Raw genomic sequence first — 25,149 nt, forward strand, 5'->3', positions numbered from 1 at the left:
CGTCAGCATAAGCCGCATAGATAATAAGGATTTGGTTTATAAACCATTGTTGTGCACATGTACATACGTGAGCTGTGGTTTTACATCACAACCTTTGTCGATAAGAGGAGCGAATAGGTATAGTAATCCTAATCCCTTAACTAAATGTATTAGGTGTACCAAAGTATTGATTTGATAAGCCAAAAGTGAAGCTGTAATATATTTCCGGAAGATTTTGTTGGCTTAATTTTCTCGCTGTATGACCGATTCCTTTGGCTTAAGCCTATGCACTGACTCCCAGAATCGGGGGGCCAATATACAGCTGTCCAGTGCAACGCGATTTATAGCTAATGTGTCAGCAAAAAAGACTGCAAGATCGGGATGTAACCAGATACGATACCGAAGAGCTGAGAAAACGAGCTGGTGAAACGAAGTGGAATTAAAGGCCACTGTTAATAGTTTTCAAACATTTGTTTATTGTTTATAAACATTCCTCGTTTCATTTCACATATGTTAGTTCTTGAGTTTCGTGTGTGTGGGTTACATTGGTATTTGCAATGGATCGTGACACGGCGTGACTGCTGGAACCGTGTGTGATCGATCAGTCGATCTGCCGCTTACCGCTTACCCTATATAGGAGTGTGTGTATCTATATGGGGGTGTGTCGGGGGGGAGCGTGTTGGCCTGTGTTAAATTCATTTGCCTTTGAAATAAAATGATATACTTGTCTTGCAATACAGTTGCATTATCGTATGTTTATATATGCAGTTTATTCAGTAATATTCATTCGTTCGACGCTTCCCGCAAAGCCTCAATTCAAGATTCGTTTGTATTAGCATTTAAAACATACATACATACATTACTATCATATATGGTTTCGCACGCATATGGTTTTGTTTTTGTTTTTGTTTAGGTATTAGGTATTATTTGCCTTTGCCATATAGTAAATATAATTTATTTAAAATTCAAAAACATCTATAAACAGTTTATCATAAACAACAAAACTCCGGAAAGAGTCATAAAATGATATCCGCGAGTGGTATGGTGCTGAGTGAGTGTAGGTATTGTAGATTCTGAACTGAGAGATGGCTACTCCATCGCAACTCCCAGATGGAGTATGGATGCCGCTCGTATGTATGTATATCGTTTATTTATGTAATTATTTATATATCGTATGGTATCTTCATACTATGCGGTGCTCGTGATGGTTTTGTATAAATGTCTAGGGTACTTCCCAGCTCGCCTAGGATACCGGGCATACCGGGTATACCCTGCTCCTGGGATTGTACTCGAGTTGGATGTATGTATGTATGTATATGTATGTATACTCGTATATGCATATAATGCGCACGCTATGTGGCCAGATTAACTCATATCAACATCAAACATTGTCCTATATTTTAGGTGGCTTGTACCTTTAACGCATATTTCTATATCTTGTATTTGTCGCTATTCATTTCTCTACACAGACCCTCTCGATCGTGCGCCCTACACACATACATATACACATATGTATACGTATGTATAACACTATAGTGAATACCCTTTGTGATGACATCGATCTCGTCCAATCAAGATTTGTTTCAGGTTTCCGAATCAAATCTCGCACTGCTATACTCGTAGATCGGTTGTTCGGATGCTCTTCTCTGGTTTCTAAATGCATTTATGCCTGATTTATCGATAGAAATTACATACATACATATCTATAAAATAAAGATACATACATGGACTGCTACATTATCTTTATGGTATCTTCTTACTTCCATCTTCTTTATGTTATTGTTACCTATTTAATATTATTTTTTGTTTTTGTTTTGTTTTGTTTGGCGTCATTTCGCCTTTCCTACTGATTTGTGCTTTACGTGATGGCTTTGCGCTGCTTTTGAATGCTGCTTTGAAAACGTATCTTTCGAATCTCTCTGCTTTCGACTTTAGGAAATAATAGTACAAGTACATATACATATACAGATACAGATATTGTTGTATAACTAACTTTATAATACATTTACGTGTACGACTTGCTTTTTGGTCAGTTCGTGTGGTCAGTTTTACTGTGTGTCTGTGTGTGTATCTGTGTTTGCGTCTGTGTCTCTGTGTATGTATGTATGTACATCCGGATTTTAGAGGGGCTCACACTTACATTCTTCTCACAAGGGGGTTCTGTGTGTGGCCCAGTGTAACGCTGTTTAACTAAAAATACTGAAACTGAAGGAAAACACAAATGAAATTTTCTGCTTTTGTCTGGTTTAATATTATATATATGTATGTATATATATATATATATATATATAGGTGTATATATAATTTGTTTTATTCACTTTCTCAGTTTAAATTTAAATCAATAATCAACATCATTTCATATAATTTCATATAATTTGTTTAAATACGCAAGTATATATAGTTTGTTTCTCTTTGTTGTTGTTGTTTTTTTCTTTGTTTTTGTGATTAGGTTATGTTAATTTGTTGTTATTTAAGATTTATTTCGTGTCTTTGTGTCATTGTTCTTGGGTTTTGAGATAATTTACAGTAACTATTTGGAAAAGCAAAGTACTTTATTTTGTTTAATTTTTGTATTGAAGAATACTCGTAATTTCTTATAGATCTGTTTTTCCTGTCTTCCATCGAGCCCATTTCGAGTTCTTTTTAATTTAGATGAATTATATTACATAAATATTTGTTATTTGCATTTGCATCTTGTGTGCACTCATATTTTGTATGCATCTCTGGCTGTTTCGGTGAACATAACTACAACTGTGTAGGTGTGTGTACAGGGAATACACCGATCCCTAACTACGCATTATCATTACCATTACATAATATACCATTTACAGGACAAAAAACATCTAATTTATTAGTGGAATTTCATTACTTTCAATATGGAAAAAATCAGAAAATTATGGCTCATCCTATTCTCTTTTCTCACTTTCAATTTTTCATTTTATACCCGATTTTCCCTTGGAAACGCGCTGCCCTTGCCTCCTATTCAACTCTGAGACTGTTTCTATGGGAAGATAGAAGTTCTTTTTGCGGGCCATATTAAAAGATCCGATTTCTTAGTAGGCTTGTGCAGCAAGAGCACTATGTTATATAAGTATATATAAATGTATATTGTTTAGATGTCGTATATATATACTTGAATATAATATAAATAGTAATAACTATTATTGTTCTTAATATTTCTTTTTCTGTTTTAACATTTTGCCATAATCATTTAGTTAGTATGTATATTTTCATTAGGTCCTAATATGATTTCTAAATTATTGAGTGTGGTAGAGTCCAAAACGAAGAAATGGAGAAACCTCAAGACTTGAGTCGAAGAAGCAACAAAGGGATAGATTCTAGTCGAAAATAAATGAGGATTTTAATAAGGAGATCCACAAATAAAGAAGGTTAAAAGTTCGCGTTAAAAAAATGAGTTTTCAGATAAAAAAAAATTGAGCCGTAATATAGTACCTTTTCCTCTTACCTAACATACTTTAAAATAAATAATCAAAAAACAAAGATTCCAATCTGATCCACGGTGCAAAATGTTCGATATTTTTTAAAGATTAAACTGATGATATATTCCATTGAAATCACGCTTTAAAGTTTAACTTTTGTTATTTGCTTTTGGTTTTGGGGCTTCCTCTCTACTTACGAATATACGTCTGATTTTGTTAGGTCTTCAAAACTCAGATCTGTGTATACATACATAACATTAGTCTATGCAAGGGTTACATAATATTTATATATGTATAATATATATAATTTATGATTCTGCTTTCTTTCCTCTGTTTCTGGTTCATACATATGTCTGTCATGTGTTGCTTCTTTGTCTATTATCCATATATGTTGATTTATACTTACACAGTTAAGTACATTCTCATAATTTAAACATAATAAATAATTTACATAACAGTTGCGATGCCTTTGTTTATGTTCATTAGTAATATTATTCGCTAGTAATCCTTCAACAGTTGAAAAGCAAAGTGAAAACTGGTTAGATTCCGACACTTTGTCGCTGGACTAATTTAAAATCGAATGAAACTTAACTTTTAAAATGATACCCCACAACTTCCGTTTTGTTTAATTAATTTATCCATACGTCCATACGCTGAGTATGTAGAACATTTCTGTATTCATTTTAGCGTTAATTTATTTGGAAAAATCGCAATCAGTGACAACAATAAGGTCCTGCGAGTAGTAGATCTGGAAATGAACACTCGCACGAATATATAACTGTGTCCAAGCCAAATCATTTCGGTTACTGGAAACATTTCATTAGTTTTAAGTTTTCATTTCATTTTCCTGTTCAACCAATGAGATATACCTTATATTCCTAAAGTTATCATTAAATCGGCTTTGATTCCTGTGTGTATGTGTGTGTGTTTTTTTTTGGTATGTGTGGGTTAACTGCATAGATGAACAATTTGCTTTAACTACGATATTTCATTTGATTGTTGTTTGTCGTTCCGGGTGAGGATCAGGAGGATCTGTTAGATCAGTTAGAGCTGATGATGAATCGATTTCTATGCTTGACGGCTTTCTTATGTGGTTTCTTTGGTTATTTTCATACGTTTGATAGATGTGCTGTAAGTCTTTAATTGGAAAAAGTAGCTGTTGATTCTGATCAAGAGTAAATACTTTATGGGATTGGCAGCCTCTTTGGGCGTTGTGTACAATGTGTATAGTCAGCCCACCTGCATTTGTCAGCCATGGCCATGTAGCGCTTTACTTCATGTTCTTCAGTATCTCGTCGGTCTCCTCGGGGTCCTTGAGTGTGTGCCACTGGGCAATGGGTCGACGCGGGGAGGCCAACATGTCCGACCAGTGGCGCAGCTCAGTTCCGGTTCCCATACAGCCGAGTATGCAGCGTCCTATGGGCTCAGAGGTACCAATACGATCGTAGTCCACAACGGTCACAACGAGACAGATTTTCTATATTCAAGTGTTAGCGGAAAGTGTTCAAGGGGAAAGTGTTCGCATTAGTATTGAGTAATTGGCTTTAAGCTGCTTCAACGGTCTCTTTTTCTGAGTGGGGTGGGGTTTTCGCTTTTGATTAGAAGAACTTTTTGTTATTTCGATACACGTGTTCTGTTTGGTTTTGGTTGGTTGGGGCTGGGCTGGACTGGGGAGCAGTGGGATCTGTTGTTTGGTTAACAGGCAGACACTACAAAATGCTGTTTTGGGAAGCTATAGAAGTTATAGACAAAGGTCTTATCTACGTGGAGTATTGCTTGGCGGTTGAGTGCTGTATATTGTATATATAAGATATGGTGCAGGCTACTTCAGACTTGAAGTTCTGTTGGGATCGTTGAGATCATTCGGTGGGTGATGCGATTCATCTTCGATCTTCATTCGATGACCTTGGGCTTGCACAAGCTTTGGGTTCTTTGGTTATTTTGTTTGTAAACACATCTAAAGGCTTTCAAGCATTACAAAAAGCTCCTTGAAACGGAAATGTTTGCTGTGGAGTATATACGAGTATTTTTTGTATATTTTCTTGTATGGTATTTTGGTGGGATGGTGAGGTATCAAGCAGAACATGCAAATGTCTAAAGCTAGGGATGAGCAGCATAAAACAACAAACAATTTGAAAACTCAAAACTAATTCCTAAAAGCTTTCGATCAGCGTAAGGTGAGAAGCAAATGAATCGGTTGTTTTGTCGATGATGATATCTGTTGGCAGATAAGAGTATATATCTCTTCTCTTTTCTTAAACCTCGGCGGGGACTAATGAACAAATTACTTTTCTTGAAACTCGATAGCATTTCATTAAAGCTGTGGCAAAAAGAAAAATGTTCATTAAATACGTGTAAACGAAAATGTATAATATTCAATCCCATTCGTCGTAGTTTTTCTTTTGTCAGCATGGGGGTCCTACTTATAGAGGGGGAGATTTGATATTCTTGCACAAGCACACGTAACCGAAACAGAGTTCTCCCTCTTGACTTTGCTGTTCGATCGTTCCAAATTGTTTGGCAAGATGTGGTTTATGGTGGTATTTATTATGTTTTTTCTTTGGTTTTTATGGTGATGGATACGCTATACTTCTCTGTGGTGGCATTTGGTATTTATTGTGTATTCTGTATTTGTACTGTAGCTGTTGTGGTGCGATTGGTATTCGATATTCAAATCAGAAGACAGTGTCAAAATAATGTACCCACTTCGCTTCGTGTTTTCGTGGTGCATTATTGACGCCGCTGAGTTAGGGAGTTTGCGATAGTTTGTATTATGGAAAGAGTAGTTTAAGTAAGTATTCTTGTTTCTTGTTGTTCTTGGAGTGAGCGTAGTGTGTGGGTGGGCACGTGCACATTCTTGCTTGGCTGCTTGACTGCTTGACTGCTTGAATGCTTAACTGCTACACTGCTTGAATGTTTTACTGCTTGAAATGCTCGGCTGCTTGGCTGAGGGCGGCTCTCCACGAGTCGTGAGACCGAAGCGGGCACACTACTGCTTGCTCTCCATTCAACTGGACTGTGTGTCTAGGACTGTGTGTACAAGTTGGGCTGGGCGTCTATAATGCTTTTTTTTGGAACAGACCTAGACCTAGGGCATGCCTGTATTTGCTATTATAATTATCCTTTACCAGATTGTCTTTCAAATACACATTTATCAACTAAAACAGAAACCCAATCGGCTGGTCAAAGCACATATCGAGGCTGATACAAATCTAACAAAAAAGTTGCTTTTTTTTAAAATCATTTTACCAAACTACTCAAATTAAAGCATAACAACAAATTTTCAACCGGCTTCTTCTATTTTTTTTGTTGGATTGATAATAATTTTGTTTTTGTTTTTGTAATATTTACAACCGTAAGAAAAGCGTTTAGAAAATAAAAAAGCTTAGTAAATTTTGGTTTAAATTTTAAATTACAACATTGAACATTGAGTACGTTTTTGATAGGTCTTATAGAACACAAGGTTTTGGTTTGGTTTGGTTTGGTTAAGTTTGTTTTGGGGGGAGTTTATAGATATCTTTATGGGTAATACGAAAGAATTGGCACTAAACGTGTTCGGTTTGTTTGTTTAGAGTTGGTGTTGTTGTCTTTTGGAATACAAGTATTCAATATATGGATATATCGTATATATATATAGTATATATAGTATATATAGTATAGTTAACAACAACGATTGCACGTAAGAGGCTAGTGTGTGTTGAGAGGGAGGTTGGGTACTCAAAACTCGGTTTGTTTGGTTTGTATGATAGATAGTTCAGAAGAGGACAGCAGTAACAGTAGTAGTAGTAGTAGGTAAGTTTGTATAGGTAGTTGTAGTAGAGTAGTAGTAGTAGTAGTAGTTGTGGTTTTTTATAGGATAGTATAATACATTCTCGCATACTTGTATTTGTTCAAATGGTACTTCAAATGAGAACGACTCATTATAGTAAGGGTTGAGGGTGCATTTTTTGATACTTGTCTTCTTCTTTTTCAAACGTTTGCCATTTTGCATGATTGCAATTTTCACATATGGATCTATAATATAGGAAAGAATTGAAAGAAAGAAAAAGAAAACATTTTTTCGTTTTTATAACAAAGTAAAATTTTTGCAACAATTTGAGGAACACATTTTCTTGATTTCTTTTTGGTTTTTGCTTTGCACACACATATAAGAAATTTACGCAAAAAACTTGGGTTAATTATAATTATATACGTGTTATATATAGAATAGGTTTTTGGCAAATTTTTACTTTGCAAACACAAAACAAACGAAAACTAAAACGATAATACGAACTCGTACGAGAGGAACGAACCAAAGTAAAAACCCGTACGCTATTCAGATTTCATAAACGATAATTGCTCGTCTCGTTGGATTGCAATTATAGTAGTAGAAGAATAATAATAGTTTTCCTTTGGTTCGTTCTCTTTGGAAATTAATTCACAAATTTAAAATCATTTACATACGGTATACTGTATACTGGTTTTTGTTTTTGAAACAGTAACTCTTGGAACTCAAGGCATACAAATGTGTTTAATTGTAAATTATATAAAAAGAATATTTGCTCTTTGAAAAATTTTGTTAGTAAGAATTTTGTTTGGAATCCGAATAATGTTCGAGCATTTGAAAACATACTGGAAAATGTTCTGTTGTTTGTAAAAGCCTAGAAGAACTTTAATTGTTTGGATATATTCAGCGGCAACGTTTTGTTTCTTCGGTGTGGAACCGAAACGGTGTCGAGTGTTAAGTTGAAAATATTGAATTCAAATTGTTAGATTACATGCAAAAGTGAAGCTAAAAGCAAGCGAGATTTTGACAGGTCTTTTCGGTTCGGAAAGAGCTTTAGTTGATTCAATTTTGGGTTCTATTTCGGTTTGCCAGGCATACAAGTAAGTAAAAACTGTGCGAGATTTCGGTATGGAAACGTTGCCGGGCGAAAATATATCCATTTGTATTGGTTTTTTGTATTGATTTGAGAGTAAATGAATTTAGTTGAATTTTAGCGTACGCGATTCAAGACAAATACGGGAAAATATGCAAGTCGAGAAAGTTGGCGCTATTTGATAGTTGAAAAGTTGACAAAATATTAGTTGGATTGGAATAAAATTGGTTGGACTCGGCTCTCAGAGCACTTTTTCTTTTTTGTTTTTTTTGTTGTTTTTTTTTCTGCGAGCAAACGTTGCCTTGGCGTTTGCATTGCCTTGGACGTTTGAAAATCAAAGGAAAATGATTCAACTCAAAAGGAAAACCAAACGAGGTACAACTCCACACATCTAAGTAATTACACAAACAGATAACAACAAAAACGCTGCCAGAACCGCCGGGAGCCCAACAAAAACATCTTTGGCCCTGGCCCCAGTCCTGACAGCGCATCGGTAGCACTCCATATTACCAGACAGTCCGCCCACGTCCATCTTCTTCAGGTTCTTGGCCTCCAGTATGACGACGGTTAGCTTGCCAGCAGTCGGGACGTAGCGCAGCGAGAAGCAGATGTCTCCAAGCTTTTCCTGTGTGGCGAGATCCGAAGAAGAGTTAGGAGAAACGAGAGTGGGGTTGTGATTAGTAGGTTTCGCTACGGGGCCGGTACGGTTTGCAACAAGCAACATGTCACATAAAGACTAGAGGTACAGTTAAATACATATCCACATAAAAGTATAGTTTATATATAAGTTATATATGCGTTTCTATATTCGTTTGGGTCGGCACTATGGCAGGGTTCAAACAGAGGGTACTGCAGGTCTTAGATATTCTGCAAGGTTATGCATTTTAAAGATTAAACTCATTTTAGATCCGTTTAAGATCGTTATGCTTGGGTATTTGGATATACCCAAGGAATATAGGAAGCATTGAAATTGTTGAGATATACACTTCGGAGTATACCAACAAATATAAAATCGATTTATACAGTAACACAATATCAAGTTTATATATGTAATAACAACCAAGGATATCAGGTACAAAACATTAAGACAGTTCATAAACAAGAAAATCAGGATAAATCAAACACACTTCGGATTTGGGGGCGGGGTGAACAGTACAGTACAGTATATTATATTATATTATATCATATTTATTTGATTGATTGGTAAGCAATTTGTACGTAAGGTTTACGGATAGTTCATGGTTATATCGACACAAAACGAAAACGCCACAAAAAATTACATTTAAAACATTTACTGCACGTCATAGTCATAGAGCTTCGATTCTGGTAAGTGTAAACGTAAACATATATCTATATACACGCGTGTACGAGTATACAGGGGTATCGAGAGAAGAGTATCGAGTATTGTATTGTATTGTATATCCAAACGAAGAGTTAAGGAACCAAGGAAAATGATTCAACTGAAAGAAAACTAATTGATATTGTTCAAGTGTTGAAGTTTCCTGTATTCTGGGCACCGAGTGTATTATGTATTGTATATTTATAACCATACCAAAACTTACAGCTTTACTTTGAGTTATAGTCTAAACAAGATCTAATCTTGGGGTTCTTGAGTTTCGTATGTCGTTGGTCTCGTTTTCGGTATTCGTTTAATAACACCCAGCTCAAAACCGACTGCACAAAATGCAAAAATATTTGGTTTCAAAAATGGTTTCTTAGACATTATTGATATTAGATTAGGAGAAGATAGATAGAGAAGATAAAATAGTTTGAAGTCAAGCATAGTTGAACCGATCTTGTATGTACAATAGAAACTAATTTGAGGGGTTCTAATGGACCCGTTTCGGAGGCATATCCAAAAAAAGAGTGTAAATATATAGATATGTATATATTGTATGTATATAGAGAAATAGAGATGTGGATTCTTATGTACATGAAGGGGCATACAATACTCGCATATCGTACAAATGAAAGTTCTAGCTAGATTAGATTCAGAGTTCTACGAGTATATAAATATAGTATGTAGGACCCTAGGCTGGTTCGAGCCGCTTGCAGTAGTGGTTCATGGTATTCATAATTTGGACTTTCGAAACAGCAGCCAATGTCAATCCGATCTGCCAATTCCTCGTACACCTCTTCAAGGGCCCAACTAGCCCGGGCAATGAAAATTCTATTTGCTGGACTATATTAGGTATTTGTTTAGTTGTTGTTTTAAGCTATACGGTAGTATATGTGGTTGTGTGTTTTATTTAAAAAAGTTTCAAGACAGAGACAGAAACAGAGAGCGAGCGAGCGAGACAGACAGAGAGCGAGCGAGCGAGCGTTATTGTGAAGTTATAGATTTTAGATCGGAGTCACTTACCGCAACTGTTTTAAATAGTTTGAGTCTTGGAATTGGAGTCATATTCTGATTATTATTCTTTTTTCTTTTTGACTTGATCTGATTTGATTTGCTTTGGTATCTGGCATTTTCTCCAAATACGAGATACGAGTTGTTTAATTGTTGACTGTTGGGTGAATGTTCAATGGAAACGAAAATACGTATGTAATCATAATCGAAAGAAACCAAAAAGTACAACTGGAAAAACATTGTCGAGCATTTGTTGTTGAGGTATTTGACTGTCGAAGATCGAAGCTCTGCTTAAACATTACAGCACACAAACAAGTCAATACGAGTATGCAACCGAAAAGATAATAATTACATCATACACATATCGGGCGAGACAGTGACAGAGAGCTAAGCACAAGAGTTTAAGGTTCAAAGAAGCGTATTATATGCATATTTTTTTTGTTATTGTCCTTCCTCAGATGGAGCAATCAGCAATCAGCATTCAGGATCCTGATTCGATTTTGCTGGTCGAGTTGAACAGAATTTGAACACAAACACAACGAACAGAACTGGGAACACATTTATGACGACAACAACCAAAGCAAATAACGATAATAATGAGTTTTCTTCTCTCCATTCGTATACTTACATGTTTCAGGCCGATTCAGGTTTCGGATTGATTTGTCCATGGCATGAGTCAAAAATTTCGAGTTCAAGTTCGAGTTCGAGTACAGTTTGGAAATTTTCAAGTAATTTCAAATCGAATTTTGTGATAACAGGTTTTTTGATTTGGTTTTGTTTTTGGTTTGTTTGGTTTTTAGCGATACGTTCAAAAATAATTAAAGAGAAAAATGAAGAGCATATTAAAAATTTTTGAATTCCATATCCATCATAATTTTGATAAGTACGAGTAGTATTTCTTGTGGTATAAAAGTAAATGTTTTTCTTTTTTTTCGTTTTTTTCTGTAACCAATTGATGGTCGCGTGTCCGTGTTCTGGGTGTGTGTTTTAGTGTCTGGAGTATTCGATTCTAATACTTAGTGTGAATCATATAGTATATAAGTATTTAGTATTTAGTCGTAAGCAAAAGGAAAACATGCAGTAGGGTAGTAAATGGTTCAATAGGTATTTTGCAGTGTTGCTAAACTATTGTTGTACTGTTTTATATTTTATTAGATACATAGAGAAAAATTTATAATGGCTGTCTCTGGGCAATAAAGCTGGGGATTGTTTTCCTTGCACCGAGAATCGACTTTATGCGACAGTTTTCTATACACTTGCTGGATTTGTACACATTTTCGGACAAGATTAAGATTAAATCCTTAGCTAAAGAGCTAAAGAGTAATCCAGTAAGAGTATAGGCATGTCGGCTATCTTCGTTTTCTTATTAATTTTATTTTCCAGTCTGGCATTCACAGGCGAAAACTTTAAGCTTTTGCTGAAACTGTATCTGTGTTTCTGTGTTTGTGTGTGTGTGTGTTATGTATCTGTATTTGCATTTGTGTGGGAGTGTATCTGTGTCCGATCTTGTCAAAGCATTCATATCATCACTATACCAATTCAATGAAATCAATGCAAATATTTTACAACATTTTAATTTAATTATTTATTTCGAAGATTCTTTTGTGCGTGTCTGTGGCTGTGTCTGTGTCTGTGTCTGCGTGTTAGATAGAGAAATAGAGGGTGTCTGAGTGTGTGTATTATGTTTGTATCTATGTAATAAAAGTTTGACGGACTTTATGCAAAGAACGGGGGGTGCAATAGTTGGTACTACTTTAAGAAAGTATTTTCGGCGTTAAATTGTTCCAATCAAAGTGCAAACAAAAATTAGTGTGTGATTAGTGTTTCGGAGATACTTTTTGAGATAGTTGGGCAGCGTGGCAATGGGCCCCGACAAAGGCAATAACATTTGGAAGAATGAAGGAAGATTGAGGGGGTTTCTGGTGGAGAAGAAGCCACGCTGATGTTTGCGTTGGTTTTTTTCTTATGCCACAGATTTTCTCAGCAAAATAATATTGCAGTGTGATTATTTGCATATATGGAAATGTGAAAACATTTATCAGAAAATGCCTTTCTATTCGTTAGTATTTCGTTGCAAACAAGACAGCTCAAACATAGACAAAATTGCTTATATCAATACAAAAATTCAACTACAATATTAATGATGCGAGAAAGAATGCAGACATAACAATATATCAGGATATATAAGTATGTATTGTATGTATATATATAGAGAGAGAGAGAGAGAGAGAAGAAGAACAATCGCTCAAGACGAAAGTGATTGATTAGGATGATCAGACAAAGAAGTTTGGAAGATATGCAGTAGTATTGTTAGAGTTTGCTTTGGATACAATGATTATTATAGACAGATTTCATGTACAAGAGCGACAGTTCAGAGAGCAGGTTATACAGAGGTTAGAGGGTTAGAGGTTAGAGGGTACAAATGATAAACTCAAATCAAGTATGCAAAAGTGTAACAGAGTTCTCTTTGGTTTGTTGTTAGATTTGTAATTATTGTATGTTTCGTATTTACCTTCTACAAAAGTTCAAGAAAACAAGAGATTATATGTTTCGAAAACAATTTTTGTTTTTTTTGTTTTGGATGGGGGATTGGAGAAAGAGAAATTTAGAGTTTTATTTTTTGCTGTAGTTGTAGAGTAGAGTAGAGTACAGAGTAGAGAGGGAAATCATAATGCTGTCAGAGAGTGGGTGGTTGGGGGGTGGGGATGGGATGGGGAGGAGCAAATTCAGTTGTGATTTCCGAATTGGATTCTCCCGTCTGTTTTCTGTGGATTTTTTGTTGTTGCATCGTTATATTATTCGTTTTTTATTCATGTTTTTATATTTGCATTTTGAACTGGGTGTGTTTCATGGGAGTTTCATAGGAGATTCGATAAACTTTTGCTTGTCTGTTCCGCGAAGAAGGAGTTTTCATTGTTTTGTTGATATTGTTTCTGTTCTGGAGAGTTTTCTTTGTAATTGTTTTTGTTCCATGTACTTGAACGAGGGCGGGGGTCGGTTTGGAAATACTTGAATCGTCTTGGAGCGATTGATTGCTTTCTGCTGTACGAGTATTTATCGCCTTATCGATTGTCGACTTCCGATTGAAATTGCAATGCAAATACGTATACACACAAAACACAATCGTCTTAACAACAGAAGACTGCACTGCTTGCTCAGTCGTCGGTTGGGAGAGGACTTGCATAACTTAGAGAAAACAAATAACAGACCCAATAAATCATAGGACACAGATAACGGAAAACATCGTTCTTTGGTTGGACAAAAACAAAAAAACTTAGAGGCACACCGAGTGTTATACATAGACAGAGAGAGAGAGAGTTACAGATATTCTGGAGAGAGGTACGAGACGTGGCCTCGCCCCTCGACCTCGACTGCCCCGGCCTTGTGGCGGGCCCAGCTCTACATACCTGTCCGCCTTCACCCTCAACGCTGACGAGGTCGCGCCACTCCTCGATGGTCTGCGCCAGATCGATCGTGCACAGAGGGACCTTCACTTCGCCGATCTGGTCGTGCTTGGAGAAGCGATCGAAGTCGAAAATGGCAAACACGAGCGTTTTGTTCATGGCATCGGCGTAGGGTAAACTCTGTAATCGACCATTAAATACCATAGCCAAGTATGGATGTGCTCCTCCCTTACCTTAAAGGTGAACGTCTCATTGAAGACCGGACTCAGCGTTTTGCGATGCACTTTGGTCTCGAACTTCTTCTTCTTGTCCGGCAGCAGGTAGACCTTGACATAGGGATCCGAGGTGCCGCCCATGTCCAGGGCGGGCAGCTCTTCGGCCTGTATGACCGTAACGGCCAAGCTATTCGAATTGAAGTCGTATTCCAGCTGCAAGATACAAAATCGAAGAAAGGGGGCCACAACAGGGGATATTCGGATTTTGAGAGAGGAATAACGAGATTATGTTAGTCCAAGGTATTGACAATTCGTGATTATTTCATACGATTATGTGCAGTTTCAGTTTCAGATTTGAGCTTGTTCGCACTGAGAGAGATATACATCTCATCGGTGCCAACAACTAACTAATTTTGATCTAATCTAATGTTGTTCAGTGGGTGAGTTCGAGTGTGATTGAAACATAAGGGTATACTTGTGGGAAGCAAGAGTTATAAGAGTGAGTTGTGGTCCTTGTTCTTTGTGTGTGTGTTCCTGTGCACACATCTTACACCTATCTGAGTTTGGCTTTGGTTAGTTCTGTATTCTTTGGGATTAGTTAAGAGTGGTGTGCTCTGGGGGAATGAGCGGTAGGACCCACCTTGAAGTTGAGACGCCCCAGCTTCTGTTCGCTCTGCTTGTCCTCCTCGTCCTCTTCGGCATTTTCGGCGAGTTCCTCCATATCAGGCTGAACCTATGGCATACCAGAACCCAATAACTACTAATATTTGATGGCGGCTCAGATACTTACTTTCTCCTTGTAGGCCGATCCCAACAATTGTACCGATTTCATATCGACACCCTTCTTACCCTTACCATCTTTGGTTCTTCGCTTCTTCAGGAACCTCCGCACACAGAAGAATATAATACCAAAGACGACGAGGAATACGAGTATTATGATGGCCACTACGCCCCATGTCGGCAGGCCCGTGCGCTCCGCAATCGCCTCGGTGACAACTTCGCCGGCATGCTCAATCTTTTTGATGACCGGCAAGGAGGTGGTAGTTGATTCTGCAACACCACAACACAGTCCATATATAACTCTGGCTCCTTTGGTGTCTATGGTACTCACCCTGAGCCTCTGTGGTTGCGCTCCTTGTTGTTGTCTCCACCTGTGCGATTCGTTGACTTTCGGCGGCCGCTGCCGCTGCCTCTTCGGCGGCCGACTCCTGTTCCTGCTTCTCCAGCTCGCGGAACCGGGAGTGATGTGTTTCTTCCAGCTTCTGGTCCACGGAATCTAGTTCTGTTGCCGACTCGGGCGCTGGCTCGGCGTCCGGCTTGGCGTCCGCTTCCGATTTTGCATTTGGCGGCATTTTGTTGTGTTGTGATTCTGCTGGAAAAACAAACAAATAATACAATATAATACCTACAATAATCAAGTATCTTCTGTGCCTCAAACAACACTTAGACTCATCGCTCCTGCTTCTAATTTTATAATTACCTAATTTAAGGAGCCTATATTGTCAGGTTTCTAATTTGTAGACCATTTTTATTTAAATTCTTCTTACTTTAACCATCATTTGTTTAATGTGCGGTCAATTTCCATATTGTAGAAGCATCCGTTTTAAGAATAGCCGGAATGCCGACGATGTTGCCACAAAGAAATCCCACAAAAGTCATTACAAACTTTTCCTACACTGGCGGTGTCCTTGAAACACTAGAAATGCGCTGACGGCGTCTACGCGGTGCGGTGGGGTGGGAGAAAGCTGGGATAGAACGCACCCAGCAAAAGTGCTTATCCCAGCATGCCAAGGGCACGCACTCTGTCACACACAACGATAAATGTATATATATGTATCCGCAATAGCAACCCACATAAAAAGCTTACACTCGTGGGGGTCCTTATACACTTTGCTCTTATTTCTTTCTCTTTTTCTTTTGCTTGTTCCTTTCTAATTTTCCCGCCTTCTTTTCTAATTGAATTCATTAATATTAATCTGCCTTGTAGTCCCTCGTTTTGAATTTTTTCATATTTTATTCCTTGGTTCTTTGCTCCTTTTGGCCTTTCACTTACTTTAACAATTTGAGCCTACTTATGGATAAAGTGAATCTGCTTGAGTCGGGTCCTTTGCTATTGTTGTCTGATGTCCTTTGACCCTGAATTGCCATTGTTAGGGAGCTAAGCCGCGGACCCTCGGGTATTTGTGTTTCTACTTATTAAAAAATATACTCATAATTTCTTGATTGACAATAAGCTGTCACTGGTCTGGCTGCGCGAAATTGAGACTGAGTAGCTGACCCCTCGTACTCGCAAGTTGAATGACACCCGTCCTGGGCCTTGGGGGTTTGATGAACCCCATTAAAAATGTATGCAAACCCGAACTTTGAGCTTTTAGAATGGTTTTTCTTCATAAAACGAATAATTATGAATTTACGTAAAAGAAAAGATATTCGAATAGCTGGGATTCAGTATTAGGATCGATATAAAACAAGATATATGTATGTACGTATGGCAGAAGATACACTGGAATGGAGAAGAAACACTGGCACTGGGAGGGACTGGGGAATCTAAATATCTATACATATATGTAACTGAAGAGTGAAAAATGTATAGAATTACATTACTTAAGAATGGCTGGAAAATTTTGGAAATGTTATTTATTTCTCTTATAGAAAAAAATCTCAGCCGTAAATAGTGGGCGAAGGGGCAATTAATATTGAGTTATTTGCTTGATTAATGCCTGCTTTTAGACGATCAATACTTAGACAGCTAATATTGAGTTATTTGCTTAATTATTGCCTGCTTTTAGACGATCAAAACTTGGACGACGTGCACGTCATGCAATAAATAGTTAGAATTTCAATTATAATCAAACGCAAGACGAAAATAAAAGAAGACTAATCGGAAATGAAGACTTGAATGCTTTCGAATAGGATTCCGCAATCGCCTACAAAGATCTGTCGTATGCCAGCATTGCAAACCATTTTGCCGTTTTGACTCATCCTCTCGAACCATTCCATTCGTTTCTCTATGGAAATACTATCCAATCAAAACATTTGAAGCCTAACTTGTTGATCAACCAGGCTACTATAGAAGCTAAGAGGTAATTGCTTCCAAAAATTCAGATTCAAGGATTCAAATTCCCATCGAGCGGACGAACGAGAATCATAACTTCCATCAGATCTATTTCCTAGGTGATTCGGCAACTGAACTAGATAAAAGGTGTCCAATTTTCACTGCGAAATCTTCAGCAAGAGCATTATAAATATTGGATGCAATGCAAAATCATTGTTAGAGCAGATAAAAGACCCGCTGGAGGACAGTCGCAGTGGTAATAGTGGCGAGAATGTGGAATTACGCGATAGTGTTCTAGGCCCTCGGGATGGTGGACACTTGCAACGCGTGTACGAGACTCATCGGTCATATGATGCACCCATTGGCGGGATGTCATGGAGAATGATGGCGTGACTTCGATATAAAGATACCCAAACCAACGACAGTCATTAATTCTTTCATTCCATAACTATTTCAGGAGTCAGTCAAACGAATAAGAAGGTCAGTTCAATGAATTTCGCCGGTTGATTCAACTGTACTGCGTCGACACGCACGTAAAGGTCAAATCAGTCGTTTCAATCAGTCAATCAGACGAGTACATCGACTTGCGTGATTGGAGGGAACACGGTAAACATCGGTTGTTTGACCATTCTCCCAGCTACTTATGTAGCTCTCGCCACATGAATGATACGCTCAAGATGGGATGACGTTCGTGCGGAATCACGGACAATCCGGATTCATTTATCACGTTCACTAGCCATCCGAAATGGCCCATTAAGATAAAATCATATAGAAATATGAACTATCAGTGTTAAATTATCACTCTACGGTTTATCTGAAGTCCGCTAGTATCTCTAACGATATAATATGTTTAACAATACTCTAAATTATGTTTCAAGCAATTGGATAAGGTTTTGATCTATCAAAGGTTAAACTAAAGACAAATACGAGAGAGATGCTGTCTGTCATGAAGAGGAAAAGAAGCAACTTTTCTGCACCTTGTCCTCCTCGTAATCCTACTGCCCGTACCAATTTCTACTAGAACCGATGCACACATTTTTCCATCAAGAGATGCTGCTGTATTTGGAATAAATCACAAGCACTCGAGATGAATTATAATAGGCACTGCTAGAGGCTGTGCACCACTGCACCTAGGAAAAACAGCTTTAGTTTCCCCTAGAGCTCCCTGCGCACAAGATAAATTATAATGGCCACCCACTTAGCCCCCCACTGGGAGGATAAAAGAGGAAGCCAACAACAAACTGGGATAAGAGCAATTTAGGAGCAAAGTGACTTCAAATTGCTGGCAACCGCGTGAGCTGCTGCCTGATGCCTGCTGCCTGCTGCCCGACAATTGTTTACTTGGCAAATGACGTCAAAGGACACACATATACGAGTATACGAGTACCCTTGCTAAGGTCCCGTCACACACACACACACAGACAGCTGCACGTACTATACGAGAGGAGAAAAACTCCGAGAGAGCTTCTTAAATGGAAAGGCCCGAGGACATCTTTGCCCATCCGACCCCATAAATATGCCTAAAACTCAACCACGGGTCGAAAAGTTGTGTTTATTTAACAAGAACTGCCCTCGAAGGCGCCGATATGGGCGCGACTAAACGCAATTTGCATAGAAAATATGCGAAATTATGCTGTTTGCGCTTCTTATATAATTTATGAAAATGTAGTCTGAAGGGGGGCCCCAAGCAGGCTGCTCGAAAGAGATCCTGACCACGCCTTACACAAATCAATACATTTAAAAGCAGCTTAAAGAAGTTTTCTCATGGGAATGCCGACTGGAAATCATTTTGTGGACAGAAGGAAATCAAATAAGAGGATGGAATGACAGCTGCGTTCCCAGAAAGCGCCACGAGTCGGAAAATCGCCCTAGGATAGGAAACTCAGATTCACTGCATAACGTTTTGTTCTGGAAAAACCCCTGAAAAGTGAAAGCCGGTGCACCAAAAATCTCAAGCTAAATAATGTCCTGTCATAAACCCAAATTTGCAGGTTAATAAGCGCCAGAAGCCTAAGTAGAGGAGCGGAAAAGAAGGCCAGCACCATCCCGGAACCAGCTCTGCGGAACAGTCCAGAAATTCTGTCAGTCTGCCAGTTCTTGTGCCACTCGCTGCCCACAGGTCAAATAGGTGTATAGTATATGAGTATGTATTATTTTTTGGTGCCAATTTGTCTGGGGCCCAAGCGGAAAACTACGCAGTCCAAGCGCCTCGTACGAGAGGCTCTTTTAGGGCCCCAACAGCTGCCTCTCTCGCTCTTTGATGGTGTTGTAAGTCCTCGTTATGAGGACCTGTAAAGAGCTTAAATGTGCACTGAGAACTGATGGGCAAACATTTCCCATTTCGAAATTTTGTCATCAAAGCAAACCATTAAATGTGCAGTAGGCATAGGGAATACTTATACAGACGAGCATGTATTCCATATCTTAAAGATGATGGGCCTACAAGTCTTTATTGCTAGAAACTTGGGGATGATCCCGGACGTAGAAGATGAGGATTTGCCTGCAAAGGAGCTCCATCTCAATCAATAGTTTGCAAGGGGTCAAAATTTAATGATCCCAGGATACCATTAAGGGCATAGTTTTTGGTAATTTTTTCCGCAGACTCATTTCAGAAAATGGTGTCCAATCATACCTCTCATAGCATGGTATATATGTCGTTATCCCAACCAATTATTATATAGATTTTTTTCTATTAGTATGCATAATAATTTCTGCGCTTTGACCTTTCGCGGCTGTCTATAAATAGAATAGCTGTCTGCTCCACCGGTAGTGGGTGGAACAGACTCATGATAGATGGGAGGGAGGTAGGCCGATAGGGTTGTGGCAGTGAAAAAAAGAAAATATCAACAATTGGCTGTTCATTTACGAGTAGATTAGGGGCAAATTCGTTTAGCGATAAGATAATTTTTGCATCATCAAACATTCAGTAGATAAACGAGGCCAAAAGCCCATCAGGTCGGAACACGGGATGAGAGAGAGAGATACGTACAGGATATACGTAAATGCCAAGAGCTGACAATCAAGCTGTCAAAACAAATTAGAGAGCACTGACAGGCCAGCCATTACCTGCAATGGATAAACAAAAACAGGGAAGACCGCCCCCCCCACATGGAAAAAGGATTCAGATCTACTGGTAACATCTGTGGAATACACGCACAAAAGGCCAAAATGAACCAGAATCAAACGAAAGGGGGGGCCCATGTTCCACGGCCCGAGCTTCCCTCGCCGTCGTTTGGATGAGCTTCGGAGCAGGAATCGGTTAAACTTTTTTTGGCGAGAGAGCTCTCTCTTTGCCGCTTTCTCTGCCTCTCTTTGCCCTCTACTGCGCACATAACCCAGAGAAGGCAACAAAATAAAAACTCTGCACAAAAAATAGGGGAAAAATATAGGAAGAAACCGAAACGAGACGGCGAAGAAGGACAAGACGGTGGCTGAGACATGAAGAATGCCCGAGGAGAAAAACCAATTTTCCACATCATTATGCTTTTCGCTTTCATTGAACAAACGCTTTTCCATTGATTGACCAAAAATTGCTTTCCAAAATCATATTCTAAGAGTATCAAAAACAGTACTCACTGCACTCACGGGGGAATATCTATGCAAGGGGTCAAAAGACTGGTAGGTGTCCCACTATGTCTGTGTTGGAGGGGGGAGGGGGCTGGGGGCCCAACTTGATTATTGGCTATTATGTGCGGTTTCCATACTTCGCAGGAGCCTTTTTATCCCCATGGCCTCCTCCATCTACATATCTCAAATTCCCGCTTCCTCTCCTTCCGTCTGTCTGTCTGTCTTTCAAAGCTAATTAGCCAAAGAGATGCTTAATCAAGTTTAGCCGGCATTAGACAGAGATAAGAGGAACATAATGAATAAGATACGAGTATCTTGTGCGGGCTTGAACGTGGGCAGAGGATTTGGGTGGCAGGGAAATGAATCTTCCATGGAAAATTCCCAACGCCAAGTACAAGAAGGCAACTTATTCATTGTAATTTATACGGAATGTGGTCTTACATTTAATCTAGTTTTTCTACGGAAAGCACTAATATGTAGCCATGTTGTTTTCATACAAATCCTAGGCTAATTTTGTCTCAAAATACCACAAGGCCTAATCCAATTCAAGGTAATACAATAAATCCAACATGAATGTACATTTTCTTGGTTTAACTTTCTGTAATATAGTAATTCCTCCTAGGGATATATGTAATTGCAGTCCTTACTCTCCTGTGAGTGGCATTCTACCATTCTACCAGCCCCTTCTTTATTATAGCTCTTACCCAATCCTTTCTTGTTTAATTTATTCGACCTACCTCCTAGTCAGACAGTGTTGCCGCTCTTTCCGATGATGCCTCTCCCCAATCAAAGTCTGGGCCTCCCTGCGCTTTGCCTTGGACTTAATGTGCCTGTTTATAGTCAGTTTTACTGGTTAGATGATGGGTTTTGAGCAGCGTCTAACGAAGTGTGACTCCGGGGCAAGGGCGGCAGCAGTGGCGACGACTGGGCAGGATAGATGATGATGCGGGTCCTTCGGTGTGTGTGAGTTGCTCCTGCTGCTGCTCCTTGGTACGTGGCTAGCTTTGGCTAGGGGCCGCGGCTCGCTAGTCTCACATGAATTTTGTATAAGTCTGATTTGTATTTATCACGATTTGCATTGAATTTGTTGGGAGTTTAATTTGTTAATTTATGACAATTTCGTGTATTTTGCACCAAACATTGCGAGAGCACCGGACCGAACAGTGAGCGAGAGAGCGAGATAAGGGAGAAATAGAGAGAGAGAGAGAGAGAAAGAGAGACAAAGTAAGTACGAGTGCGGGAGAGTAACGGAGCGAATACGTAATATCAAAATACAATGGTATGCGTAAATATTGATAGAGCGAATCTCGTATGCGTCTGTGTGTGTGTGTGTGTGTGTGTGGGCGGGTGTGTATTTTGTCTCTTTGCTCAAAAGGTTACTTGTGTGGGTGCGTGTGCATGTAGGGGCAAAGAGAGAGCGAGAGAGTGCGAGGTTAAGTTGGCAAATACGCTTTTCCTTCAAAGACGACGTTGAAAGCAAATTCAGGATAGAGATTTTCTTAGAGCCGTAACGCCTGAGCTTTCCTCTTTTCTTTTTCTCTCGCACAGTCACACACACACACACACACACACTTGAAATGGATAAAGAACGCTCTTCCTTTTCTTTTCCTTTCCTTCCTTTCGTTTCCTTAATTTATTTAATAATTATTATTTATATTATACTCGAAAACGCTTTCCATTAAAAGCGTTTGTATTTCTTTTCTTTTTTAATGTCATCTCTTTTTGCACTCAGACCACACTGCCACAGAAATCATGTGGAAAAATCAATAACCCAGCAAGTGGCTCACATGCGTTTTCACTTTCAACAATGCCCCATTCTGTATTTCTCAATTTTTACTAAATTTTTTGCATTGCACATTGGATTTTTCAATTAGAATCTCCTTTAGACGGCTCCTACATTATTTTTGTCTCGTCCGTTTGCTCGTGGTTTTTGACTAAACAGCACCGAAAAATTCTGATACACAAAAAATGTTCTCCTTTTTCGTCAGCGCGTGCAAACACACACACACAACCACAGACACACACACACACGCGCTCGGACACTTTTCGGGGCTTTCGATGGAATTTCCTTTTACATAACCGTCGAGAATCACTTGTCAGGGTTTTTGTTAGCTTTTTACCAATTATTCCATAGATTTGATTTGATTATTTCATCATTTATTTCGAATTATCGGTCGGATTTTGTAAGCGTTTCCCTTGTAGAATTTTCCTGTTCTCATTCACCTTCAGCCTAGCGCTTTGTACTGCTGCAGCCAACTTCCACGGTCGATGTTCATTCGCGTTTTGGCACACACGTTCAAGGAACAGCGAGGAAAAAGCTGCTGGCCAAGCCAGAGACACAGAGAGAGAGAGCGAACCGGTTGGGCATCGATTTTGGGTGCTCGGCCAGTGGGTGGTCGGGGCTCTGTGGCGGGAGCAGAACTTTTGGCGAGTGGAGACTTTGAAGGAGAAAGTTTGGGCAAGGTATTTGTCTTAGATCCCTTGCAGTCGGACTTTATTTTTGGTCAATGAAATTAACGAATACTCTTCTATGCCGATCAATAGGCTACATTTTACAAGATTTTTTTGTGTTATAAAAAACATCTAAAAAGGATTTTCCTTAAGCATGTGACTTTGTATTTGATTCTTCCTTTATGTGTTATTTTTTTGTATTCACAGTTACTAGTTTCTGCCTAAGCCCACGCAAAAGCCCTCTCATCCTCGTCCTTCGATGAACATCTGACATGCGGCCACATGTTACGGCAAAAGCTCCCGCAAAGCCTCGAAACCTGCGCGTGGGGACTCTACGCTCTACAGTGCATGCGTACTGCCGTGGAAATTTGTCAATGACCACATTATACAGGTTTCGGCATGGCCCGGCAAGGACATTACAAGGGTCGTGGGGGGTTGACTGGAGTGGAACCGAGTAAATGATAAGCTCACTCGCTACAAAGGAGCTTGGGCGGCTAAAGCGGCTGAATAAAGTTTAGTTGTTGAGCTTTAGCCTGCGAAAGCTTCGATAGTACCGCCAATGGCTGGGCAGGGGGAGCCAGAGTGCACCACAGTCCACTGTCCACAGTCCAGAGCCCACTGTCCACTGACTAAACATCTAAACAAAATCAAAATGCACGGCCAGCATCATTAATGGCCACTCTGCACTTCCGGTGCGCAATTACGCATGGCAAACACAAATCAAGAGCCGCAAGCCCAAATTGTGATATGAAAATCATGTCTGGCAGGCACGTGATCCTCCCCGAAGGATAAGCGTCAATTATAAATTGCGTAATCAAATAAATTTCCCAAAATTATTTAACTTATTTATAAGCCAAACACAAACCGAACTGCACGGTACTGAGCCGGACCGGACCGGACCGAACACATTTTCAGGCAAAAACTTTTTGCCAAACAAAATGGCAGGACACTCAGACACGCGTGCACAAAATAGTTGTACATCTATGCACAATATTTACATTTTATGAGCAGGACATTGGCGTTCTGTCAACAGAATTCAAATCAAATAAACTATAAATGTCCGTGGGACTGGGACACATCGCAGCTTCGGCTTGAGCCCTGACCAAAGGAATTGATATTCCCTGGCCCTGCTCCGGCTCCTGTTTCTGTGTTTGGGTTCGTGCTGAAATCGTTATCCTGTTACTTGTCATTAATTCGAACCTCTGTGCATATTGTTATTCCTGTCATTATTGTTGTGATTGTTGTTCCTGCTGTTCGTCGGGCCGTTAAATTAGCCAACCCGCTTATCAATTATGTATTTGAATTTAATTGGCCAACTAGCAGGCTCCTGGGACCCGCTGCCCATCCTAGGCTGGCTGTCGTCTGACACGCATTTGATTAATTCTTACTTGCATTTTAATTTACAAAAATGAAATACTATATTTCAGCTAAAGGATAGCCGCTTTTCAGTTAAATATAGTACGGATTGCAAGTGCGAGCAAAACGGCTGGAATTCAGGACTTGTGCAATTATTTCAAAATGAATTACAATTAGCTTTGAAGTTTTCTTCTACGGGTATGTACATTAATCACAACTAATAACATTGCATATTAACAAAGCATCGTATATTTAATTTCATATCTCAATGTCCCAACTGGATCGCACAGGATTAAAAAATTCTCTCTTTGGTTTCTTGTTTTGTAAGGTTTTTTGCCAGTTTTTATTATTCCATTTATATTATTTATATTCATATTCAGCAGGGATTCTAAGGTCAATATATTCCCTATTTATTTAACTAGTTAACAACTATTTGATAATAATTGTTTAAGATACTAAACGAACTACCATAA

At 38.9% G+C, this 25,149-nt stretch overlaps 1 protein-coding gene across 8 annotated transcripts; it reads right to left on the minus strand.

Moving 5' to 3' along the window:
* Nucleotides 1-730: 730 nt before the first annotated feature.
* Nucleotides 731-23,188, minus strand: LOC108163833 (synaptotagmin 1). 8 transcript variants are annotated; one of them, XR_001775730.2, is made up of 12 exons: nucleotides 23,093-23,188; nucleotides 21,607-21,921; nucleotides 15,359-15,619; nucleotides 15,038-15,297; nucleotides 14,888-14,980; nucleotides 14,266-14,460; nucleotides 14,036-14,212; nucleotides 8,789-8,903; nucleotides 7,300-7,433; nucleotides 4,659-4,896; nucleotides 4,289-4,556; nucleotides 731-4,225 (listed from the first exon to the last, which is right to left on the minus strand). XR_001775730.2 is itself a non-coding variant. In XM_017299340.2 (11 exons), the coding sequence occupies exons 3-10, from the start codon at nucleotides 15,597-15,599 to the stop codon at nucleotides 4,690-4,692; spliced, it is 1,422 nt and encodes a 473-aa protein (XP_017154829.1). In that variant the 5' UTR covers nucleotides 15,600-15,616; nucleotides 21,607-21,921; nucleotides 23,093-23,188; the 3' UTR covers nucleotides 731-4,556; nucleotides 4,659-4,689. The 8 variants fall into 8 exon arrangements, 7 of the variants coding, with proteins under 7 accessions (XP_017154829.1, XP_017154834.1, XP_017154833.1 ...); XM_017299340.2 differs by having other exon boundaries at nucleotides 731-4,556; nucleotides 15,359-15,616; XM_017299345.2 differs by having other exon boundaries at nucleotides 731-4,556; nucleotides 8,789-8,897; nucleotides 14,888-14,974.
* Nucleotides 23,189-25,149: the final 1,961 nt, after the last annotated feature.

This window comes from Drosophila miranda, chromosome 4 (assembly GCF_003369915.1).
Source record: "Drosophila miranda strain MSH22 chromosome 4, D.miranda_PacBio2.1, whole genome shotgun sequence".
NCBI lineage: Eukaryota > Metazoa > Arthropoda > Insecta > Diptera > Drosophilidae > Drosophila > Drosophila miranda.